The 19,225-nt window shown below is 39.8% G+C and overlaps 1 protein-coding gene across 3 annotated transcripts in view; it reads right to left on the bottom strand.

Moving 5' to 3' along the window:
* Nucleotides 1-19,111, bottom strand: part of CEP76 (centrosomal protein 76) — a 41,871-nt gene extending 22,760 nt beyond the window's left edge. Inside the window, exons 1-8 of one of the 3 annotated variants that reach the window (XR_008673578.2) lie at nucleotides 18,811-19,039; nucleotides 17,280-17,435; nucleotides 16,152-16,227; nucleotides 15,298-15,522; nucleotides 13,551-13,736; nucleotides 11,593-11,690; nucleotides 7,684-7,812; nucleotides 2,575-2,763 (exon numbers count right to left, since the gene is read on the bottom strand). Coding sequence is in view for 2 of the 3 variants with exons in the window: in XM_019013980.4 (XP_018869525.1) it covers nucleotides 2,575-2,763; nucleotides 7,684-7,812; nucleotides 11,593-11,690; nucleotides 13,551-13,736; nucleotides 15,298-15,522; nucleotides 16,152-16,227; nucleotides 17,280-17,435; nucleotides 18,811-18,873 (1,122 nt within the window). In the remaining variant the exon portion in view is untranslated. Of the gene's footprint in view, nucleotides 1-2,574; nucleotides 2,764-7,683; nucleotides 7,813-11,592; nucleotides 11,691-13,550; nucleotides 13,737-15,297; nucleotides 15,523-16,151; nucleotides 16,228-17,279; nucleotides 17,436-18,810 lie in introns of all 3 variants that reach the window. The other 2 variants (XM_019013980.4, XM_019013981.3) reach the window with 2 other exon arrangements.
* Between the last annotated feature and the right edge of the window lie 114 nt (nucleotides 19,112-19,225).

Genomic DNA, 19,225 nt, shown 5'->3' with positions numbered 1-19,225 from the left:
AAAAAAAAAAGGAAATCAGAAAGACTGTAGCAACACATAGAAAAATGTTCATAGCATAATGCTTAATTATAAAGCAAGATACAAAAATTTATTTACAATAATTATAATTATGAAATAAATGATACATATACAGCAGAAAAAAACATAAAAAGAAACTAGGAATAGAATTATAGGTAAAGTTTCACCATTACTGTTGTAATGCTGTTGTTTGTACAGTAAAAAAATCTAAATATATATATTATATATATAATATATATTATGTATATTATATATATTATATATTATATAAATTATATATATTATATAATATATATAACATACATTATATATTATATATATATTATGTATATTATATATATTATATATATATATTTTTGAGACAGAGTCTTGCTCTGTCATCCAGTTTGGAGTGCAGTGGCGCGATCTCAGCTCACTGCAACCTCCACCTCATGGGTTCAAGTGATTCTCCTTTTTTTGTGTTTTCAGTAGAGATGGGGTTTCACCGTATCAGCAAGGATGATCTCGATCTCCTGACCTCGTGATCCGCCCGCCTCAGCCTCCCAAAGTGCTGGGATTGCACGCGTGAGCCACCACACCTGGCCCATGCCTGGGTAATTTTTATAGTTTTTTAGAGACAGGGATTTTGCCATGTTGCCCAGGTTTGTCTGGAACTTCTGGGCTCAAGGGATTTGCCCACCTTGGCCTACCCAAGTGCTGGAATTGCAGGCGTGAGCTACCATGCCTGGCCTGCTGTCACCTTTATTTATTTTTTTTGAGACAGAGTCTCACTCTGTCGCCCAGGCTAAAGATAGTTTTTTGTTTTTTTTTTGAGATGGAGTTTTGCTCTTATTGCCCACACTGGAGTGCGATGGCATGATCTCGGCTCACTGCAACCTCCACCTCCCAGGTTCAAGTGATTCTCCTGCCTCAGCCTCCCAAGTAGCTGGGATTACAGGAGCCCGCCACCGTGGCTGGCTAATTTTTGTATTTTTTCAGTAGAGATGGAGTTTCTCCATGTTAGTCAGGCTGTTCTAGAACTCCCGACCACAGGTGATCCACCCTCCCCGGCCTCCCAAAGTGCTGGGATTACAGGCGTGAGCCACCGCGCCTGGCCCAAAGATAGTTTTACTTGTTTGTTATCATACTATCAACATTTTTAGAACACAGATTAGGAAATATCCCATAATCTATAAAATTAGTTTACTAAAATCAAGTCATTCAAAAAGTGTAATTAAATGTACATTTGTATTTAAATACAAACTAAAACTAAACAAAATAGCATGCAATTCAAGATTTTTTTCTATTTTAATATTTTTTCTATATTAATTTTGTACTGCCATTTTCTCTTTTTTTTTTTATGGAGTTTCGCTCGTTGCCCAGGCTGGAGTGCAATGGCGCGATCTCAGCTCACCACAACCTCCGCCTCCCAGGTTCAAGCAATTCTCCTGCCTCAGCATCCTCAGTAGCTAAGATTACAGGCATGTGCCACCACACCACGCTAATTTTGTACTTTTAGTGGAGACGGGGTTTCTCCACGTTGGTCAGACTGGTCTCGAACTCCTGACCTCAGGTGATCCACCCACCTCGGCCTCCCAAAGTGCTGGGATTACAGGCATGAGCCACCGCGCCCAGCCTTATTTTCTCTTTTTTAAAGATGTATTATCTGAGCCACAGAGCCATGGTCTGGTCCTGGTGCTGTTCCTAATTCATTCTGCAACTTGATTTCTGATATTTTAGTACTTGTAGGTCCCTACATCACAGAAATCACAATAAATAAGAAACTACATGAGAAAATAAAGATGCTGAGTTTTTTGTGTATTGATATTTAAATGTTATGAAAAACAGAACAAGGTTCTGACGTGGTCAAGTTGATAGCACCCCAAAACGGTTAGTTCCAGGACCCTTGCAAAACAAAATCCGTGGATACTCAAGGCTTATATAAAATAGTATTTTTTTTTTGAGACGAGTCTTGCTCTGTTCTCAGGCTAGAGTGCAATGGTGCGATCTCGGCTCACTGCAACCTCCGCCTCCAGGGTCCAAGTGATTCTCCTGCCTCAGCCTCCTGAGTAGCTGGGATTACAGGCACACGACACCATGCCCAGATAATTTTTTGTATTTTAGTAGAGATAGGGTTTCACCATGTTGCCCAGACTGGTCTTGAACTCCTGACCTCAGGTGATCCACCTGCCTCAGCCTCCCAAAATGCTGGGATACAGGCATGAGCCACTGCGGCCAGCCAAAATGGTATAGTATTTTATATATAACCTAAGCACATCCTCCTATATACTTTAAATCACCTCTAAATTGTTTAAAAATCTCAATACAATGTAAATGCTACATAAATGTTGTTACACACCATTTTTTTATTTGTACTATTTTTTATTATTGTATTGTTACTTTTTACTTTTATAAGTATTTTTGATCTGCAGTTGGTTGAATCTACAGATACAGAACCTGTGGGTACAGAGGGTTGACTATATGTGCATTTTTCTAAGGCATTCTTTTACAAATGGATTACAAATTCAGAGTAACTATGATATACTGCTACTTAATTCTATTATGTGTGTATAATACCTTGTTTCTACAGAGAAAGGCCAGCAGAGTGCACCACTGCTCCTGTTTACCTCCTCCTCCAATAACAGGGGCTCGCTCATAACCAAGGACATTAACAAATCTTGCTGCTTGCCTTGGAGTATCAAGAAGCCGTCCAGCTCGAAGTGGTTTAACATAGGAACAGACTGGTCTATTTATCCCATTTTCATCCTAGGGAAAAGGGGAAAAACATCTGTAATGACATATTAATCATCCCCAATTATGTTTTTTTCAAATACGTTAATGTAGGATAAAATAATTCAGCATACCATTGATCGAGTGCTTACCTTGTATCCAGTATTTGGCTGCAAAGTGCTGTGTATATAATTTCCCTTAATCCTCATCTCCATTATTTTCATTTTATAGATGAAAACTGAGGAGCTACAGCTATTACGCAACAGAGCCAGGTTCAAGCTCTGAGCTGTTTTACTCCAAAGGCTGCGGCAATAAGAACTCCTCTGAGAAATGTGTGGGTAGGTATGTAGGGGAGGGAGAGGTGCTCTAAGCTGAAGTATTTTTTCACATTACCATATAGAATTTAACAACATATAGCCAGACAGAACAAATAACTCTTCTGATTGGCTGATATAACAGAAATGATTGTAGCTTGATTCTAGTTTGTTTCCATTAGGGCCTCAAATTTAGAGATCCACAGGAAACAATAATTTGTTAACCAAGTCAACTGAAAGCAAAATTTCAAAAAACACTCTAGAAAAAGTTTTACATCCTAAATACAGGATATCTCCTGGTGTTGGTGCTGAATAACCTGTATGCATATATAGGTCTCTGATAACTGTCTACCACTGTGATTTTACAGTTAGTATTACCAAAGCCCACAATCTCTTTTCCTTCATGGTTACTGATACGGCACTGTGAAAGGGCCACTTACTATTCAAGATTTGGAGATGACCTACCCTCCCTGATAGCGTTCCTCAGGACATGAGATCTAACCCAGCCAACAGAAACACCATCTGTTTGAATTATCAGAACCACTGATGTCTTTCTCCACAACCACAACATCTTTTTCCAATATAGTCCCATACTTTAGCCAGGAAAAAAAAACTCACTTATTTACATTTGATTATAATGAGAAAGATCATTAATTTTTATGTTGCAGAGCAAATTGGCTATAGATTCCACTCATACCTATAGTTCTCAACTGCAGAAGGCATCAATTTTTTTTTTTTTTGAGACAGAGTCTCGCTATTGTCCAGGCTGGAGTGCAGTAGCGTGATCTCGGCTCGCTGCAACCTCCGCCCGCGGGTTCAAGCGATTCTTGTGCCTCAGCCTCCTGAGTAGCTGGGATTACAGGTATGTGCCACCACACCTGGCTAATTTTTGTATTTTTGTAGAGATGGGGTTTCACGATGTTGACCAGGCTGATCTCAAACTCCTGACCTCAAGTGATCCGCCCACGTCGACCTCCCAAAGTGCTGGGATTACAGGCGTGAGCCACTGTGCCTGGCCTAGAGGGCACCAATTTTTAAAACAAGAGGATTATTATTCTAATTTTGGGGGGATGTAGAGAACTATGGTTTTCTTTTACATGAACTTAGCATAACTAATAATCTAGTGTGGTATAAGAATACTAAGTCCTGAAATCACAAACTAAATATTAAAAGGATATCCTCAATCCTCAAGTGATTTACAACATTTTCTTAAAACCTAACGGCCTTAGGCTGGGCACAGTGGCTCACGCCTGTAATCCCAGCACTTTGGGAGGCCAAGGCGGGTGGATCACGAGGTCGGGAGATCAAGACCATCCTGGCTAACATGGTGAAACCCCGTCTCTACTAAAAATACAAAAAAAATTAGCCGGGCATGTGGTCCCAGCAACTTGGGAGGCTGAGGCAGGAGAATGGCATGAATCTGGGAGGCGGAGCTTGCAGTGAGCCGAGATCGTGCCATTGCACTCCAGCCTGGGCGAGAGCGAGACTCCATCTCAAAAAAAAAAAACAAAAAAAACAAAAAACCTAGTGGCCTTAAAGTTCAATTTCTGTAACTTATTTTAAAGTTTCTTGCACTAAAAAGTTCAAAAAGCATCATTCAGTGAATTACTACTATACTATAGCAAAACCAGCTAACAAAGGGTAAAAAGAATAATGAATTTTTAAGTATAATGGCCACGGCAAAGCTACATATCTTTGGTTAGGATTGAGGTGCAGGACTGTTACTCCTATTCTTACAAATCCACTAACAGGCAAGAAAAGATGAGCACATAAGAAGTGGAAGCATTTGCCTAAGTCAATCATCAATAGTAGCATCTTAGAATGTAAGATATATCGTTTTATTACAGCAATATTCTAATATTATCTAAATATATCCCCACAAGCTACTTAAGTGTTTTGAAAAGTTAATATTTCAACCTCTGAATGGGCACTGTCCAGTGAGAAAATCACTAACCATTATGAGCTATTTAAATTTTAATTAAAATTTAAAATTCAATTATTTTTAGTCATAATAGCCACATTTTGAATGCTCAGTACATGGCTGGTGGCTACCATACTGGTTAGCACAGATACAGAATATTTCCTTCATTGCAAAAAAGTTCTTGGCCAGGTGTGGTGGCTCACGCCTATGATCCCAGCACTTCGGGAGGCCGAGGCGGGCGGGTCATGAGGTCAGGAGATCGAGACCATCCTGGCTAACACAGTGAAACCCCATCTCTACTAAAAACACAAAAAATTAGCCAGGCATGGTGGCACGTGCCTGCAGTCCCAGCTACTTGGGAGGCTGAGGCAGGAGAATCACTTGAATCTGGGAGGTGGAGGTTGCAGTGAGCCAAGATCGCACCACTGCACTCAAGCCTGGGTGACTGAGACTCTGTCTCACAACAACAACAAAAAAAAGTTCTTTACTTTACTTTCAGTGCTGGATACGTTAGAAATTTTTTTGGCCTGGATATGTATATTAACGTTTTGATTTATAACTATTGTTTTTATAATTAGATTGACTGCTTTACACTGTTGTTTAATTTCAGAACTAGTCAAATACAGGAAGCAGCAGCAAGAAACAGTTCTGAGGAATCTAAATTAAATCAGCATTTTATTTACTCTATGTATATGGAAAGAGGTGGCATAAATCAAAAAGGCACCAGTTGAAACTCCAATTTAATACAGACTTTGCCATGAGTGAGTTGCTGTTTGGCCTTGAAAAGACTGTTCACTTCTCTAACCTTCATACTGTTTACAAAAAGAGCCAATGCCTGGCCACTTGACAATCTTATATGGTTACTGTGAAACTAAATTACCTTCTATGGTTCAAATCTTACAATGAATTCTGAGAGAGGAACTCGTTTAAGTAATATTTCCTAAAAGAAAATCCCACTTCCTTGACTTCCTTAGTGCATTTCAACTTCTTCCTCCTCTTTGATCCTGCCATTTCTCTGATTCACTGCCTCACTCCATCCTGAGTCCTCTCTAGTTCCTAATTCCACGTGGCAATGAATAAATGCCTCAGACTATATAGACAGCAGGGAGCCAGTTTTTTAAAAATATATATAATATATATATATATGTATTTTTTTGTTGTTGTTATTGTTTTGAGACAGAGTCTCACTCTGTCGCCCAGGCTGGAGTGCAATGGCGTGATCTTCGCTCACTGCAACCTCCGCCTCCCGGGTTAAGCAATTCTCCTGCCTCAGCCTCCTGACTAACTGGGATTATAGGTGCCTGCCACCAAGCCTGGCTAATTTTTGTATTTTTAGTAGAGACAAGGTTTCTTGTTGGCCAGGCTGGTCTCAAACCCCTGACCTCAGAGGATCCACCTGCCTCGGCCTCCCCAAGTGCTGGGATTACAGGCGTGAGCCACCTCGCCCGGCCAGGAAGCCAGTTATATTTTGATTGGTTTCTCCTTGCCTTTGTCCTGAAAATGTTGTTACCTTGCCAACCAGTCATTCAATATATAAACAACGCTATCAGAAAGTCAGAAGCCATTTCCCTTATTCCCACCTCTAGTCAACCTCTCATTCCCAAGCTCCCCATCTGGACACTAAACCACTTTTAGCCTGTTCCAAAATCTAGGGAAAGTAGGGTAAAGCTGGATGAATGTACAGGATTTGAGAAACTTAACTTAAAATAATATACTACACTATACTCATATGAAAGCATCTATGAGGCTGAATATATACAAAATATTTGAACTGTTCCTTAGGAGTTACAAAAAATACGTGAACCTGACCACATTTTTTTTTTTTTTTTGAGACGGAGTCTTGCTCTGTTGCTCAGGCCGGACTGCAGTGGTGCTATCTCGGCTCACCGCAAGCTCCGCCTCCCGGGTTCACTCCATTCTCCTGCCTCAGCCTCCCGAGCAGCTGCGACTATAGGAGCCCGCCATCACGCCCGGCTAATTTTTTGTGTTTTTAGTAGAAACGGGGTTTCACCGTGTTAGCCAGGATGGTCTCGATCTCCTGACCTCTTGATCCACCCACCTCGGCCTCCCCAAGTGCTGGGATTACAGGCGTGAGCCACCGCGCCTAGCTGACCTGACCATATATTTTATATTGGTCTGTTAAAGAGAGAAAATGGGTTTAGGACTCAGGAAAAATGGAGGCAGAGATATATAGTTGAAATGCTTCAGTTAAACATTACTGGTCACTGGCTTAGAAGTCGTGGTTTTACACAATTTTTTTTAAAACCCTAACAAAAAATATATATATGCCCAGAGCCCCCCCCCCCCCCCCGTTCTGCACACAAGAGCTGGATTTACATATAACCTGCGAAGTGTCCAAATGGTTAATTATTTAGCACTAAGTATCAAGCAAATACACATTCCAAGTTAAACAAAATGGATTTTCATCTACTTTAAATCAAATATATTCAGAAAGGGTTTAAAACACAATAGTTGACTCAACCTGAGAAAGGTAATTTTTCAAAAACCCACAATAACTGAAATTGAAAGTAAAATAAGACATAGATTGATCTTGCCACTCACTATGCAGTGAAAGAGAATATTACAAAATCAGCATTTTATTTTACAAATATACTTTTATTTTTTGGAATACATTTTACAAATAAATATTAAATGAAATTTACACACATAACAGTAAATCTCAAATACAGGCATAAAATTATTCTAATATAATTTACAAACCTGTGCAAAAATCTTAACCAGTCGTGAGTTGTGTGAGGGTCGAATTTGCAAATATTCTCTCCACCACTGCTTAGCATATACAAGAAATAATCGCTCTTTCTCTGCAGTTTTCTGACGTTCCAAAGCAAGCTTGAAATTTAAAAAAATATTTTTCAATTTCTATTCATTATCTTTAATTACTACAAAATATGTAGCAAATTTATCTACTTCTCTACATCATTACCACCCTAATCTGAGTCATCATCATCTTCTATAAGAGCCTCCTGACTTCCCTGTTTCTACACTTACCCCTAGTACAATCCCATCTCCATACAATAATCATAAGTCACCTTTTTTTCCTCCCAAGACAGAATTTTTTTTTTTTTTTTTTTGGTTGTGGGGGATGCAGTCTTGCTCCATCGCCCAGGCTGGAGTGCAATGGCAAGATCTCAGCTCACTGCAACCTCCGCCTCCCACGTTCAAGCAATTCTCCTGCCTCAGCCTCCTGAGTAGCTGGGACTACAGGCACGTGCCACCACACTCAGCTAAATTTTTTTTTGTATTTTTAGTAGAGACAGGGTTTCACCACATTGGTCAAGCTAGTCTTGAACTCCTGAGCTCATGATCCGCCCGCCTTGGCCTCCCAAAGTGCTGGGATTACTGCGCCTGGCCCAGAAATTTTTAAATAGTAAATCATACAAGCCGGGCATGGTGGCTCACACCTGTAATCACAACATTTTGGGAGGCCAAGGCAGGTGGATCATTTGAGGTCAGGGGTTCGAGACCAGCCTGGCCAACACAGTGAAACCCCATCTCAACTAAAAATACAAAAACTAGCTGGGGATGGTGGTACATGCCTGTAATCCCAGCTACTCGGGAGGCTGAGGCAGGAGAATTGCTTGAACCCGGGAGGCAGAGGTTGCAGTGAGCCGAGTTCATGCCACCGTACTCCACCCTGGGCAATAGAGTGAGACTCTATCTCAAAAAAAAAAAAAAAAAAACATACTGTCATTCTCTTGTTAAAACACTTCATTCTCCATCACATTGCAAAATACCTGCCCTGGCCTGTGAACTCTGGCCCGACTATCTCATTTTCTCCTCTCTCCCCAACCCACTACGCTCTAGCCACACAGGGCTTTCGGTCCTCCATAGGGGCTTTTGTTCTAGGCTGTTCCCAGTGCTGGAAGCTCAGCCCCAATCTTTGCATGGCTGGTTACTTCCTGTCGTTCAGACTCTTTCCCTACCTTAGTCACTCGACCTATAATTAGCCACCCAATAACCACTGTATCATATCACCTGTAATAATTCTCCATAAAACACCTTCTACTATCTGATTATTTTGTTTGCTGACTTATTGTTTCTCCTGCACTAGAATCTAAACTCCTTGAGAGCAAGCTGTCTAGCTGTCTGCTGCCCTATACACAGCTACATCTCCAATGTCTAGAACAGTGTCTAGCACATTTTGACATCTATTTAGGATCCATACATATTTCTGACTTTAATTTCTTTTAAGAGACAGGGTCTTGCTCTGTCACCCAGTCTGGAGTGCTACTGCATGATCATGGCTCACTGTAGCCTCGAATTCCTGGGCTCAAGCGATCCTCCCACCTCAGCCTCCCCAGTAGCTGGGATACAGGAATGCACCACCATGTGCAGTTAATTTTTAAAAATTTTTGTAGAGATGAAGTCTACCTATGTTGCCCAGGCTGGTCTTGAACTCCTGGCCTGAAGTGATCCTCTTACCTTGGCCTCCCAAAGTGCTGGGATTACAGATTAATTAGCCTGGCTAAAATTTTTAATAGTGCAATTTTAAAGAGAAAATTAGAAGCAATTTATTTATCAGATAATAGAATAAACATGTTTTAGTCACTAGAAATTATAAATATGACAGTGGAAATATGAGAAAATACATATAAAATAATGTTAAGTTTAAAAAGGAGAACCTGGCGGGGCACAATGGTCCATGTCTGCAATCCCAATGTTTTGGGAGGCTGAGGCAGGTGGACTGCTTGAGGCTGGGAGTCTGAGGTTTCAGTGAGCTATAATCACACCACTGCACTCAAGCCTGAGAGTCAGAGTGAGATGCTGTCTCTAAAAGAATAAAATTTAATTAAAAAAAACAAGCTACTACCCCAAAAAAGTAGAGCCCAAACATTTACTTTATATGTCACATAAATATATGAATAACATGATTAAAACGCATGTATACCACTTTGGGAGGCCGAGGCAGGCAGATCACGAGGTCAAGAGATCAAGACCATCCTAGCCAACATGGTGAAACCCTGTCTCTATTAAAAATACAAAAATTAGCTGGGCGTGGTGGCACCCGCCTGTAGTCCCAGCTACTCAGGAGACCGAGGCAGGAGAATTGCTTGAACTCGGGAGGCAGATGTTGCAGTGAGCCAAGATTGCGCCACTGCACTCCAACCTGGCGACACAGTGAGACTCTGTCTGAAAAAAACAAACAAAAAAACCCCTCACGTATACACATAATGTATATGTGTGTATACACCATTTATTTAAGAGACATGGTCTTAGTCTGTAACCCAGGCTAGTGTGCAGTGGTACAATCACAGCTCACTGAAACCTCAAATTCCTGGGTCAAGCAATCCTCCCATTTCAGCTTCCCAAGCAGCTGGGACTACAAGTATGTACCACCATGCTTGACTAATTTTTTAAAATTTTTGTAGAGACAGGGTCTCACTATGTTGCCCAAGCTGGTCCTAAACTGCTGGACTCGAAAGTGATCCACCCACCTTAGCCTCCCACAGGGCTGGGTATTTATTTGAGTAACATCAAAGTTGGTTCCCACTATGTGGTTTCAGGTATATATACCACCCATGACACATGTCAGAAGCTAGAGATTAGAGGGAGATGAGAGTTTACAAAAGGAAGGAAAAAAAGTTTAAAGAAAACAGGGCAGGACATTGTTTGCCTGAGGGAGAAGCACTAGCGTCTAACCACAGGTCTGTAAAAGGAACAATATGACAGGCAGGGTGGAGTAAAGGGTGGTGTATGTAATCAAGGAGAACCATTCCACAAGTGCCATCCCAGCAAGTCAGCAGATAATGAGAACCTCCAAACTAAAAACCGGCAAGAACTAAACATGGATGGCAAATCCAATGTGAAGGAATGAAAAAATCTGCCGATCTTTTAAGACCCAGGAAGAAAGTAATTCATCAGAGACCTGACAGTGGAATTAGGGAAAAAAGCCTCTCCAAACACACTCTAAAAGTGGCAAGCACTTCTACCCTGAGAGAACAGAGCAGAAAAGACATAAGCAGCAAGCTTTCAATAAACGCCTGCGAAAGAACGTTAAAATCCCACCCCACTGAGGTTGCACTTTACTCTTTTATCTTCTTCAGCTTTATCCTGTAATTCTTTTTTTTTTTCTTTTTTTGAGATGGAGTCTTGCTCTGTTGCCCAGGCTGGAGTGCACTGGTGCGATCTGGGCTCACTGCAAGCTCCTCTTCCCGGTTCACGCCATTCTCCTGCCTCAACCTCCCGAGTAGCTGGTACTACAGGCGCCCGCCACCACGCCTGGCTAATTTTTTTTTTTTTTTTTGTATTTTTAGTAGAGGCGGGGTTTCACCATGTTAGCCAGGATGGTCTCGATCTCCTGACCTTGTGATCCGCCCGCCTCGGCCTCCCAAAGTGCTGGGACTACAGGCATGAGCCACCGGCCTATCCTGTAATTCTTATGCTGTCTCAATAAATGTTCATCGTATTTCCCAAACTAGACTACAGATTCTCCTAGGAAAACAATCTTGTCTTTATTTTCTTCCTTATCCTTTTTGTGAACCTTTGAGTGCTAATCTAGAAAGTAATAAATGGTAATTTTCTAAAAATAGAGTGCTTTCTAGGATCAACAGGTAAATACACTACTATGAAAACAAACACACAAAAAAAGAGAAACTCGTAAGTATTTACCTGTGTGTTCACTACTTCTTGAGATAACGTTTGATTGAGTGGTGGATACATTTCAAGTTTTATATTTAAAATTCCCACAGAAACTTTAGATTCTGTGCCTATAAACATAAATATTTTGAACTTCAGAGATTTCAATACTATATATATTTAGTCAACCAAAGTCTAACCAAAATAATTTAGGCACTTGGTGTTTTATCACTTACATGGAATAAAGATAACATTCAACATTACCTTTAATATTCATATTAAAATGAACCAAATCAATTTTTTTAAACAAAGGTGTTTAATTATAAGGAGATTATTTTCTTAGCTTTCTGACACTCTTTTTCTTCTTTAAGTAGAGATGGGGTCTCCCTATGTTATTCAGGTTGGTCTTAAACTCCAGGGCTCAAGTGATATTCCTGCCTCAGCCTTCCAAAGTGCTTGGTGGGATTACAGGCATGAGCCACTACACCTGGCTTTTCTAACAGGTTTTAAGAAACTTTTCTGACTTAAAGGATTTGAGACTCTTAATTTTTGTCTTAATTAAATGTATAATATCAACCAGACTTACATTAAATTCAAAGTCAAAGCAACTGTTAACACCTCATTCTGTCTCCACACACACACACACACACTAAAAATTAGAAAGCATTTATATTGTCACTTATAGTAACTCCCATTTGTCACTCCCCATTATCCAATTACAGGCTGAGTAGAAATTTTCAATCCATGCCTGGATTTAAAGAACTAGAAAACAAATATACTTCACATCAAAACGATTTAATGTTTCTTCAGTGAATCAGAATCTGCTTGTTTCCAGGTCACTGCTACGATTATCATGTTAGGCCTATTTTTGAAGACAAATAATTGGGTATTGTTTTTGAAAATAAATTTCTTACATAAAGGACACTTTTTCTATAATTTTTATTTAAAGAAAAACACATTCTTGGTATGACTTATTAAAATCTAAATTACTGGCTGGGCACGGTGACTCAGGCCTGTATCCCAGCACTTTGGGAGGCCGAGGCGGGCAGATCACGAGGTCAAGAGATCGAGACCATCCCGGCCAACATGGTGAAACCCCATCTCTACTAAAAATACAAAGATTAGCTGGGTGTGGTGGCGCATGCCTGTAGTCCCAGCTACTCAGGAGGCTGAGCCAGTACAATCGCTTGAACCCAGGAGGCGGGGGTTGCAGTGAGCCGAGATTGCAGCACTGCACTCCAGCCTGGCAACAGAGCGAGACTCAATCTCAAATAATAATAATAATAATAATAATAATAATCTAAATTACTAAGGCTATGCTGTCCACTGGCAAGGTTTAACTCTGTGACTAAGTTTAAAAAACAAAGTAATTCCATTTTATGTTATAGATAAAACATTGGTAGGTTTTCTCATTTTATTAGCAAGTATGTGTTACATAGCAGGCAGTGTGCAAGATTCCAAGGAGACTATGATAAATAAGATAGGCACCAGCTCTGCCCTCAAGGACTAGTTGATACTGACACTGAGCAAATTATTTCCTCTTCCAAGTCTCACTCACCCACACTGTAAAAGGTTGGGAGAACACCTACTCTGTATTTTGCAAGAATCACTGGTACCAAAGGGGATGTATTCCAGGGTGTGATGACTGGACACACATAAGTTTGTATGTGTGTCAAGAATATTAATTTTCTTTATAGCCTTACATTTAATCAAATGAACTTGAAATTAAAACCCTCAAAATTCCTGTATTCATTTTCCAGAAAAAAACATTTCTCCTAAGACAAGGTCAGATTGACCATGAAGTGCTATACTGATACTATTCTTCAAGACATTTCTCAAGATTAGGATGCTGAGGTCCAATTGTAACTCTAACGAAATTCTATTTTACAGGTTTCCCTCTTGGATTATAAAAGCATTTTAAAGATATAAAATATATTTACAAATGAACTGTGGCTATAAAAAGGTTAACAATGATATATTAATCACCATACCTACACCCATAAGTTCCACAGTCAGACTGGTCACTCCATTTTCGGAGCCCAAAACCGATCGCCATTCCAGAAAATACGATGCTACTAAAGTCGTCTCACCAAATATGTCTGTTTTGATTAGCACCATATGAATTGGATCACTTATTGATAACATTGTTGTTGAATCAGCCATTCTAGTTCCATCACCTAGCAATATAATCCAAACGAAATTATACCACACTACATATTCAGTTAGGCCAACATAAAAGAATACTTTTATTAAACAGTAAATAATAAGCTTATATAAAACCAAATAGAACAATTTGCTAATGTCTCAGAAAGCATACAAAAAACTGGAAATACAAGTACAGTCCTATTTCTATCACTAACTTTTCAGAAGACTGGCAAATTGTGATGAGTTATCCAGTAACTTACAGCATATCAGTGCTTTCTGATTCATAAGATAAGTCTGTTCTTTAAAAGTACTTAACTAAAGTATATGCTACTACAATAAAAAGCCTTCAAGTATGTCAATATTAATCCCCAAACTACCTCAAGAAATCCCTTTAACCTCCAGAAATTATCACTGTATAATCGACATACAACTGAAAAATACAGCACATTGAATCTAGCAATTTATCCTATTAATTGCCTTATTAAGGTAACATCTTTCAAAGTGAAAAAAATAAATTTTAGTAATGTTTCAGTCATCTTTAAATCTAAAATTGTGAAGACATTCTGAAACTTTGCTTAGTTTACAAATATAAAGATTTCCATACTGACAATTACAAAATACAAAATACCTTTACTGAAAGAAGCATAGTGTAAAACAATTACGGGAATCAAGTAGCATAAAATTTAGTTATGAGAATTACATGCTTTATTGGAGAAATAAGAAAAAAAAGAAAAAACCAAAATGACAGTTATATGTTCACATCTAAATTTGACTTTTTATTTTATTTATATTTAAGTATTTATAAAAATTTATTAAAAGTTTTTATAAATAATTTATAAATATTTATTTATTTATTTATTTGAACAGAGTCTCACTCTGTTGCCCAGGCTGGAGTGCAATGGCGTGATCTCGGCTCATTACACGCGCCTGCCACCATGCCCGGCTAGAAATTTTTGTATTTCTAGTAGAGACAGGGTTTCGACATGTTGGCTAGGCTGGTCTCCAACTCCTGACCTCAGGTGACCCACCTGCCTTGGCCTCCCAAAGTGCTGGGATTACAGGCATGAGCCACCACACCCAGCCTATTTTTTATTTTTTGTAGAGACAATGTCTCACTTTGCCCAGACTGGTCTTGAACTCCTGGCTTCAAATGATTCTTTCACCTAGACCTCCCAAAGTGTTGGGATTTCAGCTGTGAGTCACTGTGATCAGCCTAAACTTTGACTTTTAAAAGTTACATAACATCATCAATCTGGTTATATTTTATAAATGAGAAGGACCATGTCTCATTTTCCACTATATCATCCCAGCACCTGCCTAGCATAACACTATGCACATAATAGGTATTTAAGTGTGTATTACTAAAGAATCAACAATGAAAACAGTCAAAAAATAATATCCAGGGAAAATGAATAGCAAACAGAATATTGCAAGAAGGTGGATAGTAGTTTAAATTGAAAAGAGCAGTGGGAAACAAAATAGAGATTCCTCCATTATAAATCTCTCCTTACGGAAAAAGTCATTGTTATTGTTTCACAATAAAACATAACAAAGATTTACTCAATTAAATGACAATTTATTACTGTTTCTTACCCAAGCTTTCTCTGTGTACTTCAAGTAAAAAGCCATCATGAAAATCTGGTTCACAGGCACATGGAACAGGTTTAGAACGAAAACGTTGGTTTCGATAATGTAAACATAAAGTAAACGTTGAACAAACTTGTCCAGGTAAAGGCTCAGGTTCTTGCAGATGTTCCAAGAAAGCTTTTCCACCCAAAACCTGAAGGTAAAGATACCTCCGTGTTGGATCAATATTAGCTGTAAAGTGTAGCAATATATATGAGGAAACTGCCAAATAACTTAAAAGAATGTGATCAAGACATTAGGAAATAAAAACTTGACAGATAAAAAACCCAATACCAAAGACTAAAAAAAAAGCAAAAGAGTAACAAATTTATTACTGTATATGCCAGAATCATTTGCACTCTGGGGAGAAGATACACATAATATGACATTCTTTTCTGAGTTTACATCCAGGCTACTTTCTCCCAGCTGGAAAGGCATCAGAACCAATATGTAGTATACTTTTGCTTTTTAACTGCTTATCCAACATTCCTCCACCTTCACAAACCAACTCATATAATTATCAATTCAGCAAGTGTATTTGTCAGACAATTATATTACCATTTAAAAGCAAGGCTGTACAGTTTTTATAAAACATATTATTAAAACACAAGAAACTGGTGATGCTGTTTTTGCTTCTACCATGCTATACATTAACTCTTCTGATATACTTCATGCAAAACAATCTGTTTTAGCTAACCATAAAATTTTAAGTATTTTATTTTGGGGGGAAAAATGGAAATGTCTTCTATCAAATACCAAAGACTACACCACATCAATATTTACTATTAACCACAACTAAATTAATGTTAAAATATACATACTTTTTTTTAATGTCGATTGTCTATCAAAACAAATAGGTTGTTTTGGAGAGGAAGGGAGTTCTTGCTCAACACTGTCCTAGAAAGGCAGGAAAAAAAAAATCAAAACAAATTAGAAAACAATTATAGGTTAAGGAAATGTCAATAAACATGACTAAACACTGAACCTAAAGTCAACAGGGTAAGGCCCTTTCAAAGAACCCCTTATTTTCCTAGCCTAATTAAAATAATGAAAATAAAAGCCTGCATAAAAGATGATGTAAACTGGTCACTCCTAAAATCAAATGCTAAGGAATTAAACTGTCTTCAAGTAATACTATCCACATAAAGCTAAAAACAAATCCTTAATACTTTCAACAAGGTTAAACTTTCTGTAAACCTTATATAACAGTTGGCTTATAATTCCACCATGAGCTGATTTTAATAAAGTGTCATCACAGAGTAGAAGCTGTTATTAGGTCAATTTTTATAACAAATGGGTTCATAAACTTCAAAAACCAAAAAAAGGTGCTGTATTAAAATACTTATTCCCTATTGTATTATGAAGTTCATCCAATTTTCACATTATATTACCCAGGTATTGAGGTCACAGTTTTCATTATTGCCTCACTTTCAAATGAAGGCCTACTTACTAATTGTGCACTGAGAGACTATCATCCCATTATTGACCTATTTGTATTAAAAGATTTGAGGACTCTTATGCAGTCAATTATTTTCTTAAAGAAATTTGTAATTTGTTAATCATAGAGAATATAATCCCAAAAGAGTGCTTATTTTAAAAATACGCTTAATCTAAAAAAGTTACAGATCATAATGAAAAAGAACTTTGTTATGGTGAACTAATTGGACTAAAGTATGTATATTCAAAATTTACAGACCTAGAAAATAAGAGAAAATTCTGTCACTGTAGAGACAGGAATAAGATATATAACACAAATTTCATTGATACACAAAACTATTCGGTATATTCAAGGGCAGAGCTAGCCTATACTTGAAACAAGGACACTAGTAAACAGAATGACCTTAAAGTGGTTTTACTAAAACGAAAGGCCCCACATCGGAACCTTATAAATAGTGTTACACATTAGTATATACATATACTCTCATTTATTTCCCTAAAAGATTACTCACAGTAACAAAATTAAGTTCTTTCATCACATCGTCAATGATTCCTCGACGTCTAAGGGCTTTGATCAAATCTTCTGTTGATAAATGTTGTTGATCAGGTGCCAATTCTTCCCGTATAGTCTCGGCAAGGATTTCTCTTATTCTACCATGGACATCCATCTATGTAGAAAACTCATATTACAATTTATAACATCACAAAGCAGTCAAATACTGCTTCTGAAGTTTTAAGGTTCTCCAGCTAATAGAAAATGCACAATTGTTACCACAATTGAATGGGAACAAAGGTAAGCTTTTAAAGAATGAATCTTTTGAGTACAAATTCTAGAAATAGTCTCCACTGGTTATCTGGCACCTTTGTTACCATTTCTCCACAAACAACACTCAACCAAAAGGAATCTTCTGAGAGGGAGTATAGTATAATCAAAAGAACACGGACTGGGAGTAGGCAGATCAAAGTATGATCTTATTACTTTCATACTTTGATCTGCCTACTGATAAGGGAATCTTACCAGCTTTCAACTTAGTAGATATGCAACCTCAAGCCAACTTATTTACCCTTTATAAATCTGTTTCGTCACCGATAAGAATGGAAAAACCTAGTGTAGTGCCCTCTCACAATAGTGTTGTGAGGATTAAAGATGCTGGACAGCACAAAGCCTGGCACACAAGGGCACCATAAATGGTCGCTTTTATCACTTCAGCATCTTGCACTCAGTCGAGCGAGCGCTGCAGAAACTGGAGGTTCTTCTGGAGCTCCGAAATATTAACAAATTCCGTCATCACAAACCCTTTAGTAACTTCTCTTCCATGACTTATTTGAGAATTGCTGATTGAAGCTCCTGGTTCAACTTCGCTGATACCCACACGTTTCAGCGGTAAAGAAACCCTGATATCTGCCGGGCGCGGAGGCTCACGCCTGTAATCCCAGCACTTTAGGAGGCCGAGGCGGGCGGATCACGAAGTCAGGAGTTCGGGACCAGCCAGACCAACATGGTGAAACCCTGTCTCTACTAAAAATACAAAAATTAGCCGAGCGTGGTGGCGCGCGCCTGTAATGCCAGCTACTCGGGAGGCTGAGGCAGGAGAATCGCTTAAACCTGGGAGGCGGAGGTTGCAGTGAGCCGAGATCGTGCCACTGCACTCCAGCCTGGGCAACAGAGAGACTCCGTCTCAAAAAAGAAAAAAACCCTGACATCTTACAGCGGAATATAAACCTCCAAATACAACTTACACTCGATCCGACTTCCAGAAGTCGCTCGCTAAGCGCTTCATTCTCACGGCCGTCCTAAAACGCCAAGACCGCTCGTTCTATCGCCCCAGACTCTTGCTAGCACCTGCTCGGCTCGTTTTCTTTCTCGGAGACGAGGACGCTCTCCTGCCTCAAACTCAAAACTCTGCCTACTCTGCGTTGCGCACCCCACAATCCTCGCTACACTCCCGGCAAGCAGATGCCGCTGTCGGCCCGGGGCCGCCGAGCAGGAGGAAAAGGTTATGGGTCGGCCCGGCGGTCTCTCCCAGCACCCGCGACTCTCACCTTGCTCAGCTGCTGGTGGATGAGCTGCTTCAGCTCGGAGGCTTTCTCCGGAGGCAGCGACATGCTGGCAGCCGCGTCTCCCCGCCGCTTCTCCCCGCCTCAGATGCCCTAACTGCGCGGCCCCGGCCGGGCCAGGGAGCGTTAGGAGCGACTGGAGCACAAAGCGCCGCAGCCGTTCGCCTAGCACAGCTCCCGGGGGACGCAACGCCGCGTCAGGCCGGGGGCTGACCTGGAACTGAGGCCCCGGCGGCGGCGGCGCCAACTGTTTTCAAACAGTGGCGGACAAACAGGGCTTGGGGCTGGCCCGCACGCTGCCTGATCGGGAGGTGCCGCCCACCGCTCCACCTCCCCGCGGGCCCCGCACCCCGAGACCTCAGCGCACCCCATCGCCTTGCTTGCCAGGGTCTTCGAAAGC

This window comes from Gorilla gorilla, chromosome 17, assembly GCF_029281585.2.
Source record: "Gorilla gorilla gorilla isolate KB3781 chromosome 17, NHGRI_mGorGor1-v2.1_pri, whole genome shotgun sequence".
Lineage (NCBI taxonomy): Eukaryota > Metazoa > Chordata > Mammalia > Primates > Hominidae > Gorilla > Gorilla gorilla.
The sequence above is the reverse complement of the archived record's forward strand: the minus strand, read 5'-3'. Positions and strand labels throughout refer to the sequence as shown.